Source organism: Lindgomyces ingoldianus (assembly GCF_010093535.1).
Source record: "Lindgomyces ingoldianus strain ATCC 200398 unplaced genomic scaffold BDR25scaffold_9, whole genome shotgun sequence".
Classification (NCBI taxonomy): Eukaryota; Fungi; Ascomycota; class Dothideomycetes; order Pleosporales; family Lindgomycetaceae; genus Lindgomyces; species Lindgomyces ingoldianus.
Window position 1 is genome coordinate 1,225,379 of NW_022985170.1, and position 13,829 is coordinate 1,239,207.

A 13,829-nucleotide genomic window follows, 5' to 3' on the forward strand; every position below is an offset into this window, starting at 1 on the left:
GCAAAGAATTAGCTATATTAGCTATAAATGCTATCTAAGAGGAAATTTCTTATGTATATAGCTTAAGTATAGTCTTAATAATTACTTACTTTTTTTTATTACCTAGCTTTTATAATTTAGCTGTAGAATTAGCTTATAAATGTTATCTAGTGCTATAGTTATTTATTATTTTTTATAAAACATTATACATAGCTATAGTATATTTTTTTAAGAGTTTTATGTTTTATTTAAAAGCTTAAAGTGTAAGCTATATATCTAACATTCTTTTAGCATATCTAAGTAGTGTTGTAGAAAATATATTAGTGTAAAAAAAGTAGTTTAGTAAGGTCTTAGTAAAAGTAAGTAACTTAAGTGTGTAAGCAACTTGCCTGTAAAGTACGTTAAAAGCTAGATAATAATAAAAAGTAAGTAATTATTAAGTATATACTTAAGCTATATGTGTAAGAATTTTCCTCTTAGCTAGTAACTATAGCTAATATAGCTAATTCTTTACACGCTAAGCATAATTTAGGCTACATTAGTATAAACTAGCCTAGTGTGTTTATAAAGTGTTATTTAAAGCTTAAAATAAAGTAATAAGTGTAAGTATATTTAATAAATATCTAGCATATTATAAAGCCTATTTTATTAAAGTTGTATATGCTATTATTTTAGATGCTATACTTAGCTTTTATATTCTCTATAAGGCTAAACTAGCTTTAAATTACTTTAGAATTTTATAGTTATACTTACATTTAAACTTTACTTTAAGCTTTAAATAACACGTTATAAACATACTAGGCTAGTTTATACTAACATAGTCTAGATTATGCTTAGCGTGTAAAGAATTAGCTATATTAGCTATAGTTACTAGCTAAAAGAAAAATCTTTGCGTATATAGCTTAAGTATATGCTTAATAATTACCTGCTTTTTATTATTATTTAGCCTTTATAAGTTAGCTATAAAATTAGCTTATAAAAGTTATTTAGTGTATTAGTTATTTATTATTTTTTAAAAAACTTTATATATAGCTACATTATATTACTTTTAAAGCGCCACACTTTATTTAAAAGCTTAAAGTGTAAGCTGTATTTAACATTTTTTTAGCATATCTAACTAGTGTTGTTAGAAATGCATTAGTGTAGAAAAAGTAGTTTAGTAGAGTCTTAGCAAAAGTAAGTAACTTAGGTGTATAAGCAACTTGCCTATAGTGTATGTTAAAATATAATACTTTTAAAGCAACATACTATAGCTATGTATAAAGTCTTTTAAAAAATAATAAATAACTAACGCACTAAATAACTTTTATAACCTAATTCTATAGCTAACTTGTAAAGGCTAAATAATAATAAAGAGCAGGTAATTATTAAGCATATACTTAAGCTATATACGTAAAGATTTTCCTTTTAGCTAGTAACTATAGCTAATATAGCTAATTCTTTACACGCTAAACATAATCTAGGCTATATTAGCATAAACTTGCTTAGTATGTTTATAAAGTGTTATCTAAAGCTTAAAGTAAAGTTTTAAGTGTAAGTATAGTTAGTAAATATCTAGCCTATTATAAAGCCTATTATTGCATATAATTATCTGCCTATATATATTCTTCTACTATGCTAGTTAGAAAGTTAAACTTTTAGTAACGCAACACTTATTTTATTAAAGTTGTATATATTATTATTTTATATGCTATACTTAGCTTTAATATTCTTTATAAGGCTAAACTAGCTTTAAATTACTTTAAAATTCTTATAAAAAGCTTTTATATAGTTATAGTTATACTTAAACTTTATTTTAAGCTTTAGATAACACTTTATAAATATACTAAGCTAGTTTATACTAACATAGCCTAGATTATACTTAGTGTGCAAAGAATTAGCTATATTAGCTATAGCTACTAGCTAAAAGAAAAATCCTTACATATATAGCTTAGTATATACTTAATAATTACCTACTTTTTATTATTATCTAGCCTTTATAAGTTAGCTATAAAATTAGCTTATAAAGGTTATTTAGTGTGTTAGTTATTTATTATATTTTAAAAAACTTTATACATAGCTGCAGCATATTACTTTAAAAGTATTATGTTTTATTTAAAAGCCTAAAGTATAAGCTATATCTAAATTTTTTTAGCATGTCTAAGTAGTGTTATTAGGAATGCATTAGTGTAAAAAGAGTAGTTTAGTAGGGTTTTAGTAAAAGTAAGTAACTTAGGTGTGTAAGCAACTCGCCTTTAGTATACGTTAGTACTAAAATAACTATATTAAAAACTTTAAAATAGCTAAAGAAAGTACTCTACTATGTAAATTACCTCTTACTTAGTAGCTTAATATTAGTTGCTACTTATATCTTAGACTTTTTAAAATTGCTATTAATTTCCTTACTATATCTTTTACTAGCTACAACTGTAAGAGAGCCTTGAGTAGAGGCAGTTAGATATTTATAATTAGTAGGAATAGCTTTATTATTAATATAATTAAAATTCTCTAGCTTTAAAAGAACTAGCTATGTTATTATATAGTAGATAGTAAATTAACAACGCTAGCAGACTATATTAGAAGGAAAACCCTAGCAGGTATGTTGTAACTTGTTGTGAGAAGTACGACTATAGGAGGATTGTAAGCTGTTGTAAGGCCGCTAGTCCTTACAAAGGATAATGCACTGTAAGGCCGGAAGCGGCCTGTACTAGGGTCCTTCCGCGCGACAGGTAGATATACTATTCTGTACGCAGAATTAACTGTTGGTTGATTATTCGCATCTTTTTAGTTGTATTGGCGCAGTGGTACAGCGCCCCGTCCTTACAGCTGTTATAGTTACGCTCTATAGTTGCTAATTAATTCACTCTTAATGTACGTACAGACTAACAAACTGAGAATTTACAGGCAGAAAAACGGTTAATTGTAGCGTATTACCTACTGTTGACAGCGCTGAACCTCAAGAAAACCATAAAGTGCATCCTAAGGAGCTGGATATATTCTGTGGAATTCCTGGCAACAGAAGACCAGATGTTGTGGGGGCAAGGTATCAAGGATTATGGTAGAGAAATATAGATGCTCATTGTACTTGCCCGGTACCTTCCCCCTTAAATGGAGGCGCAGGTCCAGACATTTGTGACAATAGAAAAAAAGATCCTTTAGTCCATACAATAGTGTATATGTATAGCCAACTCTAGGCGCCTGCTTGATAGGGGTCCTACGGCAAATCAGAGACGTCAGACTGCGCTAACTCCACAGATTATATTAGACTGTTTGAAATCACTCTAAGCGTATATTGTGCTGTAAAGGAAGGTACTCTAAATGGATTGGGAGCTCTGTAGGGCCGTGAGGTATAGATTGCGTGAGAAATATGGGCTGTGGCGCAAAGAGCATCTCAGACATTTGCCTGGTAGGACTTCGAGCCGGCGGGGGTGTAGTGGAGATACTGTTCGGTAAGAGGACATCACTTACGCTTCTTTCCTCTCTGTTCCTAATCAGTGGAACTTAGTAATTCCATAAGCCGTAGGATAAATGACAAGCGGTGCAAAGGGAAGGGACCTTGCCCTTGATCCCCCATTGCAATAATTCATTAACAGCAACTCCAGCACTAGCAACATGGATGATACCGCTAATGCGTTTTTAATTACCTCTTGAAGTCAGCGAGCCAAGCTTACTCTTATTTCCCCACTAAAATAGTGTAATGCATCGCAATATCCTGGGAAAGTCTGGATCATCCTTGAATGTGGGATACCTCCAATTTGCATCCGACTACCTAGGCGCACAGAACCAACCTAATCTGCATCGGAAATCCGGAGTGTATTATCGAAGGATTTGGGCTGCGGTTATATACTGTTTCGTCAAAAATGACCACTGGCGCATTTATCTGTTCGAATTTAGCTAACTTGCGCTTGTATTTCTGCCTTGAAGGCATCGTTGCTGAGGTATTTCATAACAATATCATTGATGCATCAGACAATGAACCTGCGGTTGAGCTGGAGATTCTGTGGGCTAATGTGGATCCAATCCATTCAATGGCACAACAGTGCAATGACGAAAATGCTTGGAAACGCTCTTTAAAAGAAGTCCCGGTGGTAGCGCTAGGACAGAACTGAATCAAACGCTTATAAATTAACAGTTCGTACATGTTCTACTAAAGTCCTCTTCATGTTTTTCGCATAGCTAATCTCTTACATATACAGTCACCCCCAATCATCAATCCCATTAACTTAACCCATGGTATATTCGGGCCCGCTTATCTCTAAAAGAGTAGACTCTGTTCTAGCCTTTAATAAAAACGATGAGAAAAGAGGCCCTTAAGGTATACACCAAATTCAAAGCAACTAATCCTGGAGAACCTCTCAGCCCTATGACGGACGCCTATATATTAGGCATCGCTTATGCCTGCACGCTATAGTTAAGAGCCGCTAGATGAAAGGTCACTAAAGTCGGATTTTAGCTTGTAATGTTCTATGCAGCATGCGCTGAAAATTTCGGCATCTGAAGACCATGAAACCGAAAGCTAGATTAGGTGATATCGATATCGAGCAAATGCTCTCTGTTGCCGGTTGGGCAATTATTGGGCATACATGGTTCTTCTACATTTCTAGCCTTCTCCCTAATAACACTATGAAAGGTCCTGTTAGAGGTAGACAGAGATATGCCGGTTTCGAAGCCGAGACACTCGGTTACAACCACATGGTACGAATGAAGAAAATAAAATATGTTGAATAAATGAATGCACAGGGAACTGGCTTAGTGTTCAGGAACACAAAGTAAGGAGCGGCAGTTAAGCGTGCGGACTGCAGACAACCCGTCGATAACCTCCTCCACACGATAACCACCCAGATTAGATCGCAATGGCTCCAGAACAGAATCTCTTGGTCAAATTCTCCCTGGCAGAGCTCTCGTACCCGCGTTCGACGCTGTCGCAGACGACGCTATCCGCCTTTACCACACCAAGCGGTCAAGGGACTACCAGTCTATGCGAGCCGAGTATGGCATTCCGGTAGGAGCAAAAAGGCAATGTGAGAATCGCCCTTAAAGACGGTGTCGAGGTGCTAGTTGGCTTCAAAGCTAAGGTCGAGAAGTTGTCGTCGCAGCCAGCACTGGGACACCAGGAAAGGCACCCCACGGTTGCAGCTGGCGATGTTCACATGACCGACAGGGACGACAATGAAGACGGTATCCGCGCCAAGGGCTAGAATATGTGGATATAGCTGAGCGTTGAGGTGCCAGGCTTTAGCGACGACAATGCTCTATCTATGGTACCAGCCTCAATGCTGCATGAGATGCTACCCAAAACTTACAACGATGCGGCCAACGTCCTACGATTCCTTCCCCCAACATAGCTCCTACAGCTTACTGAAGCGAAAGTCGACGCCTTCATTGAACCCCAACACCAAAATGCCTATGCTTCTCAGATCGCCTAGATGCCGAGCACATTGTCGCTGCCGATTTTAGCTTGGCTTGATATTACGACGATCGAGAAAGAGTTTACCTGCTGGTTGGGCCTCATTCGCTCGGTAGTTGGCGGATAGTGGCAAGAATAATGTGTGGTAAAGTGTTCCAAGGCTTCTCACATGCTCATTGGCTCAGTCAAGACAAAAGATGACCAACCGCAGGAATACCGTTATTGCACTCATCTGGAGACTAATTTCGAGGACAGTAATGCTGAAGAATGAGACGCAGTCCAGATAGGCAGTTCTTAATAGCTTGAACCTCGCATTTCCTGTAAGCGGGCTACTTATCACCAGCTTGGTGTTGTCTTGAAATCGCTTGGGTCAGGTAAACTTCGTTGTCCATTCATTATCGATTGAATCATGTTTTGGCAGTCTCTCGCGCTCGTTGCGCTCCTCGCGCAAGATGCTTCTGCCCAGTCATCTTCTGGGTCTTCGGATTTCGTTCGATTTGGCTGCTCCCAGCTCGTTGTCGAACGTACCGATCCCCTCGTTAATCCTGGCATGGCTCCTTCCCCACACATGCATCAAGTTGTTGGAGGGAACTCGTTCAACATCACTGTCCGTATAATATTTCACCCATTCTCTGAGCAAAGGTTGACAGTACTACTAGATGGACCCTGCCGACCATGACCCACCCAAGCAATCAACCTGCACATCGTGCATTTACACCGAGGATCTTAGCAACTACTGGACAGCCTCGATCTACTTCCGCTCCCCCGAAAATGGTACTTTTAAACGCGTTCCGCAGATGGCGAATGGCCGACTGAACAAGACTTTGCTGGAACAAGATGGAGGACTCACTGTCTACTACATGCGGCCATTTAGTGGCAGCAGCAAGAAGACTACTGTTTTCAAACCTGTAAGCAGTACACAATCTCTTTGTTGAATGCAAATGTGCCGTATTTGAGATGAGTGAAGGCTAACTTTTAAAAGGGCTTCCGCATGCTCGCCGGCAACCCCACGCTCCGCGGCACAGGCACAACCGGCATCTGCCACCGCTGCCTCTCAAAAAGCGACCGCATGATGGGCGGTAGTGGCTCGCCCTGCAGCACCGGCGACACCGCCGCCTTCCCCTCCAAGCCCTGCCCCGGCGGAATCCGCGCCACCATCATCTTCCCCTCATGCTGGGACGGCAAGAACGTAGATAGCCCGGACCATAAAAGCCATGTCGCATATGCACCTGGTAGTGCGCTTGCGGGAGATAAGTGTCCGAGTACGCATCCAGTGAGGATTCCGCAGGTCATGTATGAGATTATGTTTGATACTTCCGGGTTCGCAAACCCAGACTACTACAAAGGTGGAAAACAGCCGCTAGTATACAGCTTCGGTGATCCGTAAGTTAAGTTCCACTTTCGCCAAGTAGTATATTCTTCCATTCTGATCTATTTTGTTACTGATGAGTGTGTAGCACCGGCTACGGTGCCCACGGGGACTACCTCTTCGGCTGGAAAGACGATGCGCTCCAACGCGCTATGGATGGTCTCGGCACCAAATGCCATAGCGAAGACTGCACCGGCGCACTGAAGATCCAGTCCGGAAAAGATGCTATTGCTTGTACTAAGGCGCAGCAGGCTAAGGAGGATGCTGGATCGAACACTTGTATGTACCCTTCCTGGACCCGTGAATGGTTTGAACATGCTGTTAACAATGTTTTAGGGCTCAAGGAGCTCCCAGGGAATGTTCAAGTTGCTTAGGGGGGTTTGGACTGAGTTCGTGATCGAAGGGGTGGCGGCGGTGCTTGGAAGGGGGTGGAATCTGTATTAGGGCTCAGAAGCAGGGCAACCTGATAGTAATATTGTAGGGGAGTTTTCTTCGCACGCTCCTTTTGACACCCTTGTTTGTGCGCGTGATACATTGGACGGCGTGATACATGCTCCGTCCTAGGGGGCTTGGTTCTCTTTGTGTGCAAGAGGTTGTTGAGCTGTGAGGCACTAGCCGAAGCCAAATCTCAAATCTTGGAATAGCATAAATACCCCAGGCTAAATGTGATTTAATGTTCAGACTAGCTCCATGCTTGCTCTGTGCAAGGAGGCCCCAAATCAATGCCCTAGACGTGATTACTTTTCGGGCATACCGGTAGCTATATCGACCACCACGTCAAGCATGTTCCTTTTGACCTTGCCATAATACTTGGCAAGAACTTCCTCTTTCGACATATAGAATCACCATCCCCCGCTTCGTCAATCTGAATCCGAGTTTCTTATAGTCACCCGACTTTCCCAGCAGCCGATGACATTGAAGAGGCAAAACCCCCTGGTGCTGAAGAAGGCTAGCGTGAATCCGCAGGCCTTTATTCGTCATGATAAACTCGGGAGATTCCGTGCCAAAGCTATTCTAGCTGACATCTCCCATCTCTAGAAAGTCTCGGGGCGTGGTTACTAACAAGGTTTTCACTAGTCTTCGTCCTCATTCCGCCATGCGAGGACCGGTAGATCACCTGTCTCCTGTATAGTCTTCTCTTGCAGCCCTTTGAACGCTTTGGCTCCTTCACCATAAATCAAAGGCATATTGATGCCGATTATATCTTAAAGACAGTCTCGTGAACGTCAACGCCGCAACAACTCAAACAACAAACACATCAATTCTTATAGCCCGGTAGGAAATATGGGTTATGAGAGAAGTCATATATTGTGGACTAAGGGCTCGAAAAGCTATATGATTTATACACTATTGTAGGACATCAAGCCCAAGATTGATTGGGCAGCCCTCGAGCTTACAGTTCCTCACCCATTCCTCCACTGTCAATTCTCCCCCCCCCCGCATTCCCAGCGCCTCGTCTCGCTACGTTTCTTGCGGCCTGTAGTGTCGGCAAACTTTTCCCGTAGCATTCAACTTAGAGAACTTCAAGTTCTACAGATTTTGTAGCAGTTAGGGTTCCGACACAGCATAAAAAAGGTCTAGTTTTCTAGATAGGGGCGTAAATCAATATCTAATTTCTAAGCTACTCCAATTTAGAACCAAATAGTAGAGAATCCACAGTGCATGTAGCAGATGCTTCGATACTTCGAGTAAGAGTATCCGACTACAAAGCCAACTAGCGGACAGGCCTCTAGCCCCTTCAGCCCCTTCCCCTTTGTTTGCAAGCTGCTCTTGCGTCTCTTATCCTTCAAATCTCTTACCATCTTACACGTGGCTTCAAGGCCCCTCTTGGTATTCAGGAAGTATGTTTGCGAGAACTCCCTACCTAGCAATCTCCACGTATCTGTCCAACAACTCATCCACCGTCAGCATCCCACTCGCCTCCAAATTCTCAGAGTTCTATACTTCCCCACCCATATCATCTCTCGCTGGGTTCCCGAAAATCCCAGCCTTCAACGTACGATCCCAGAACGGACTGACAACATACACGGCATCCATAAGCAGGTATTCTGTGGGATGCTAAACCACATTGCTAAACTTGTAGCCGTCGTGTACAGTACTCGTTCTATCACTCAGAATAGTATCCTGGATACGTTGATAATTTCGTCACAATCAGGATGAGCCCGGTCGAGAAGGTTCCTGATTTTACCGTCTTTAACTTAAGATTGTTGGGATTTAATCGGGAGAAGATTCTACTGTGGCGGGTGTAAAAGCCAGTTTTCCTTTCTTACGGAAGCTTTAGAGGCCGGCGGAGTCGGGGTCGATGGAGTGGAGCTGGGCGAAACGGCGGCCTGAGGGGGAGAGGCCCTTTGAGTTGGGGTCTGCTATTATGCGGCCTTTGACAAATTCCACGACCTGATAATTGGTTAGTAAGGCTGTTCTTAGTAAAGTGGTCTGGAAATTGAGGGACCCATGAAGCTCCAAGGAATGACTGTCGATCTACGTGACTGTTGAAAGGTTGACACAGCTTATTTAAAAGGAAGTCCCAATAACAGAGCCATCCATACACAGACAATAGCCCTTAAGTACATGGAATATTTTTATGGAATATTGATGCCTTAATAACCCTAGCGTCGTGATCTACTAGGTGAGTTACTAGCGAAACAATCGCGCCCGTTGGATTCTTCCTAAGAATGTATCTCGTCTTATCCGCATCGCCAACAAATTACGTCAGATTACTCTGCCATAACAAATTGATAACCTTCATCTAAACCACAAATGGTTTCAGATTTGGCAGACAATCAACCAGAAACTTTCCCAGTGCCTCGTCCGGTTCGTACCCATTTCACTTTCGTGATACTTGACATTGTGGTCTTGGGCTTTTACGTTCTGTATAGCCTTGCAGTATGGGGAAATTTGATTCTGTTATGTATTTTTTTCCATGCTGAAGACTTGAATATGAAGCTGTAGAAGAGTGTTGTTCGAGAGGGCTCCATCGAGCGGAAGTTCGCCTTGGCGATTGACGGCACGATTTCTCTAAGAAGAGTAGAGTTGAGTTTGGAGGTCTGATATCCAAACTAGAAGCTCTGTGAAACCCTATTTTGAAATCCCAAAGAATGCTAGTTAGAATATGTCGCATACAATTATCCGCCTATATATATCCTTCTGCTGTGCTAGCTGGAAGGTTGACCTTTTGGCGACGCAACAGAATATTTAGACCTTGCATTGTTTTGAAGTGCAGTTTGCTTGTAGCACCACCAAGCATGCACGAAAGAGAGGAAAACATCATTATCTGTGACCGAGCCTAAACAGTACTCTAAAAACTATTCCCGTAAAGTATAAAATGGAGAGGAATTAAGCCGCCTACGCGTTCCGGAGCTTGCTCTTCAGAGCAACTAAAACACCCAATGCCTCCAAGGAACCCTTATTTAAATCTCGAGAATAGGAACACTAGCCGCAAACTCCTTCGCGACCCAAGCTCGCAGCTCGATTCCCATGAGAGAGTCGACACTGAAATCATGCATAAGCCGACTAAAGTTGACCTCTAACATGTCGATAGCTTTGGACTGGCTCCCCATAAGTCGATCCACTAGCGTCCTCGATACAATATCCTCGTTAATGTTGTGGTCTCCTGCCCATGGAAACTCAGAGATCTTGAGGAAATTGCGCCAGCGGGCCTCAAGCGGGTTCCCGTCCATGACTGGCCTGCCGACAAGATCCCGCTTCCGATAACGTCGGAAACGGAACTCCTTTCCGAGGGGCGTTCCTGACCAGTAGGTACGCGAGTGGTCGAACATACTCTAGAAGATTGACTCACCAGAAATGGTCACGCTCTCCGGCGAATTAATGCAAGCGACAACGAGTGCTGGCACCTTGGGGTCAGACTGGGAAGCTTCATCAATCAGCGGCTGTAGTGCCTCAGGAGAGCAGCGCTTTCAACAGTCGGTAATACTGACTATACTTTACGGTCCGTGCTTAGTTTTTGACTGTACGTACTGTAGTAAGGTGCCTACAGTAATATAAACAGTACTAACGTACACCATAGGCGAGTTGCTTACACACCTAAGTTACTTACTTTTACTAAAACTCTACTAAACTACTCTTTCTACACTAACGTACCTAACGGGTTGGCCGGCCACTTTTGCCAAGCCCCCACTAAACTCTACCTATCTACATAATGCCTTAACAACAACACTAGATTAAATCTTCTAAAGAACATTAGATACAGCTTACTCTTTAGGCTTTTAAATAAGACTTAAAACTTTCCTTACAACATGCTGTAGCTATCTATAATGTCTTTTACACAATACTAAGTAATTAACACGCTAGACAGCCTTTACAAGCAGAATGCTAGCCTAAATTAAGGAATCTAACTAAGCTTAAAAAAAAAGTAGTTATTAAGTACATACTTAAGCTTATTACACGCAGATTTCCCCTTAGGCTTATAGCTATAGCTAATATAGCTAATTCCTTGCCTACAGAGTGTAATCTAGGCTAGGTTAGCTTAAACTAGCCTAGTATGTAGGTTAAGCACTGCCCTAAGTTTACAATAAAGTTTAATTATAAGTATAATTATAAAAGAGTGCTTTATAAGGATCTAGAGGTTATCTAAGGCTAGTTTTGCCTAGTAGCTAACATAAAAGCTAAGTACAGTATCTAGAATAAAAACAGGTATAACTTTAACAAGTTAGGCTTTATAATAGGCTAGATATTAACTAGAGCAGTTATTACAGCTTTAAAGAGATAAAAACAGCTAAAAGTAATATAGTAAAGTAATAAAAAGTAAATAACAGTTATCTAGGGCATTAACATAATAGAGTAGGCTATAAGATTATAGAGCTTTAAGCAGTAAATAAGGCTGCTATGTAACATAGATTGCATAAAAAAAGTAAATTTAGGCAGAAGAGACCTTAATAGTTAAGGATAAAGCTTGTCTAACTGCTCTAAAGGAGTTTAAAGCGCGTAGTAATAGGAAAAAGCTAAAGACGCAGGTGCGCACTAAAGAAGGTAAGCTAAGTTAAAGGCAATATAGGCAGTGCAATTAGACTAGGCATAACTTATATATGTGTAAGTAAGTAGTAGAAGTAGACTTTAAATAATATCTTATGTTGTATTACTTTATACAGGGCTAAAGTGGGCTGTTTTGCGAGAGAATAGGGTGGTTTTAGTGGGGGCTTGGCAAAAGTGGCCGGCCAACCTGTGTGGCCGGCCAACCTGTTAGGTACGTTAATGCATTTCTAATAACACTACTTAAACATGCTAAAAGAATATTAGATATAGCTTACACTTTAAGCTTTTAAATAAAATGTAACACTTTTAAAGTAACATGCTATAGCTATATATAAGGTCTTTTAAAAAATAATAAATAACTAATACACTAGATAGCTTTTATAAGCTAATTCTATAGCTAACTTATAAAAGCTAAATAATAATAAAAAGTAGGTAATTATTAAGCATATACTTAAGCTAAATATATAAGGATTTTCCTATTAGCTAGCAGCTATAGCTAATATAGCTAATTCTTTACGCGCTAAGCATAAACTAGCCTAGTATGTTTATAAAGTGTTATCTAAAGCTAAAAGTAAAGTTTAAGTATATGCTTAATAATTACTTACTTGTTAAATAAGCTCTGACAGCTAGCTACTTATAGTTGTTAGATATGCGCACCTACTGTCAAGACAGGAGGAACGCTTGACGAAAGCTGCTACATAGTACGAGCAATAAGCTCGAACAGTATGTTGCTGCAAATTGCAGCATGTTGCAGCAAATTGCAGCAAATTGCAGCATGTTGCAGCATGTTGCAGCATTTTACAGCATTTTGCAGCATGTTGCAGCATTTTGCAGCATTTTGCAGCAAATTGCCAAGCTGGTCGCGCATAGGGCAAGTGCGCGAGGGACTCGGATCGGCAAAACAAAAAGCCGAGCAACACGAGTAGAGCAGAAAAAGGATCGATAAATCAACACAATCAATACAATCAATAAATCATCCCATACATCATATCCAAACCCATCATTCATCTTAGGAAGCCCAGAAACAGTGCTTCAATCTAACAATAGTATAAGCGCTTAAGTAGCAAAAGTAAGAGTGGTGTACAGTGTGCACAGCGTACAGGGTAGGTAGGGTAAGGGTAACATGTTTCTAGTTCTATTACTCTTATCTTTCCTCTATATAGAGAAAAAAAGGGATATCTAGATGTTTACGCACAAAGGTTTACACATAAGCATTATGTAACATAGATATGTAATCTTGCTTATGCGCAATAGCTAGTATCTAAAGTATAACACTACTGCTATGTATAGACACTAGCAACTTTTTATTTTTATCTAAAAAGTTGCCTTTTATATAAGTTACTTCTTTTTTTTTTATATATATTTATCTAGTTGTCAGATTGAAGCACTGTTTCTGGGCTTCCTGAGATGAATGATGGGTTTGGATATAATGTATGGGATGATGATTAATTGTATTGATTTATTAATCCTTTTTCTGCTCTGCTCGTGTTGCTCGGCTTTTGTTTTTCCGATCTGAGTCCCTCGCGCACTAGCCCTATGCGCGACCAGCTTGCAACATGCTGCAATTTGCTGCAACATGCTGCAATTTGTTGCAAAATGCTGCAACATGCAGCAATTTGCAGCAACATACTGTTCGAGCTTATTGCTTGTACTATGTAGCAGCTTTTGCCCAGCGTTCCTCCTGTCTTAACAGTAGGTGCGCATATCTGACACACCCCCTTAGCTTAGACATGCTTTAAGCTGGTTCCTAATTGCGCAACCTTAGTATGCTTCTAGGGCTTCCATTCTTGCTTTAATTTCTTCTATATCCGCTTCTTAACTAACTATTCTCTCCCTAATGTTAACTAGCTGAATTTGCTAAAGAAAGCTTAGCTATTTGCTAGCTAGAAGCGCTTTAGTAAGTCTGTCTGTAAGCATCTTACTAGAGGGGACATAGACAACCTTAATTGTTTGTTAAGAGACTTCCTGTTAGAGCTAGTAGTTATAAATGTTAACATGTTAGAGCTTAGTTTAAAGTTAAGATATCTCTTTATTTACTAGTTAAATTGTCTACTTATTATTGCACTAAATTATAATAGTTAAATTAGGCAGCTTAACTTATAGTTT

The 13,829-nt window shown here is 40.2% G+C and overlaps 4 protein-coding genes across 4 annotated transcripts; 3 read left to right on the plus strand and 1 right to left on the minus strand.

The window, feature by feature from the left end:
- Positions 1 to 4,461: 4,461 nt before the first annotated feature.
- BDR25DRAFT_312489 (uncharacterized protein) lies at positions 4,462 to 5,156 on the plus strand (the record flags this gene model as incomplete). The annotated part of the gene is made up of 4 exons (XM_033691299.1): positions 4,462 to 4,653; positions 4,699 to 4,727; positions 4,801 to 4,960; positions 5,010 to 5,156. The coding sequence occupies 4 exons, from the start codon at positions 4,462 to 4,464 to the stop codon at positions 5,154 to 5,156; spliced, it is 528 nt and encodes a 175-aa protein (XP_033550262.1).
- A 777-nt stretch (positions 5,157 to 5,933) lies between these two features.
- BDR25DRAFT_218985 (uncharacterized protein) lies at positions 5,934 to 7,108 on the plus strand (the record flags this gene model as incomplete). Its single annotated transcript, XM_033684949.1, has 4 exons — positions 5,934 to 5,972; positions 6,025 to 6,273; positions 6,348 to 6,748; positions 6,823 to 7,108. 4 exons carry the CDS (start codon positions 5,934 to 5,936, stop codon positions 7,106 to 7,108), a joined length of 975 nt encoding a protein of 324 aa, XP_033550263.1.
- A 73-nt stretch (positions 7,109 to 7,181) lies between these two features.
- BDR25DRAFT_352839 (uncharacterized protein) lies at positions 7,182 to 7,921 on the minus strand (the record flags this gene model as incomplete). The annotated part of the gene is made up of 5 exons (XM_033695067.1): positions 7,182 to 7,494; positions 7,532 to 7,589; positions 7,625 to 7,721; positions 7,758 to 7,819; positions 7,852 to 7,921. 5 exons carry the CDS (start codon positions 7,919 to 7,921, stop codon positions 7,182 to 7,184), a joined length of 600 nt encoding a protein of 199 aa, XP_033550264.1.
- A 97-nt stretch (positions 7,922 to 8,018) lies between these two features.
- Positions 8,019 to 8,983, plus strand: BDR25DRAFT_352840 (uncharacterized protein; the record flags this gene model as incomplete). Its single annotated transcript, XM_033695068.1, has 5 exons — positions 8,019 to 8,044; positions 8,100 to 8,154; positions 8,184 to 8,275; positions 8,403 to 8,784; positions 8,855 to 8,983. 5 exons carry the CDS (start codon positions 8,019 to 8,021, stop codon positions 8,981 to 8,983), a joined length of 684 nt encoding a protein of 227 aa, XP_033550265.1.
- Between the last annotated feature and the right edge of the window lie 4,846 nt (positions 8,984 to 13,829).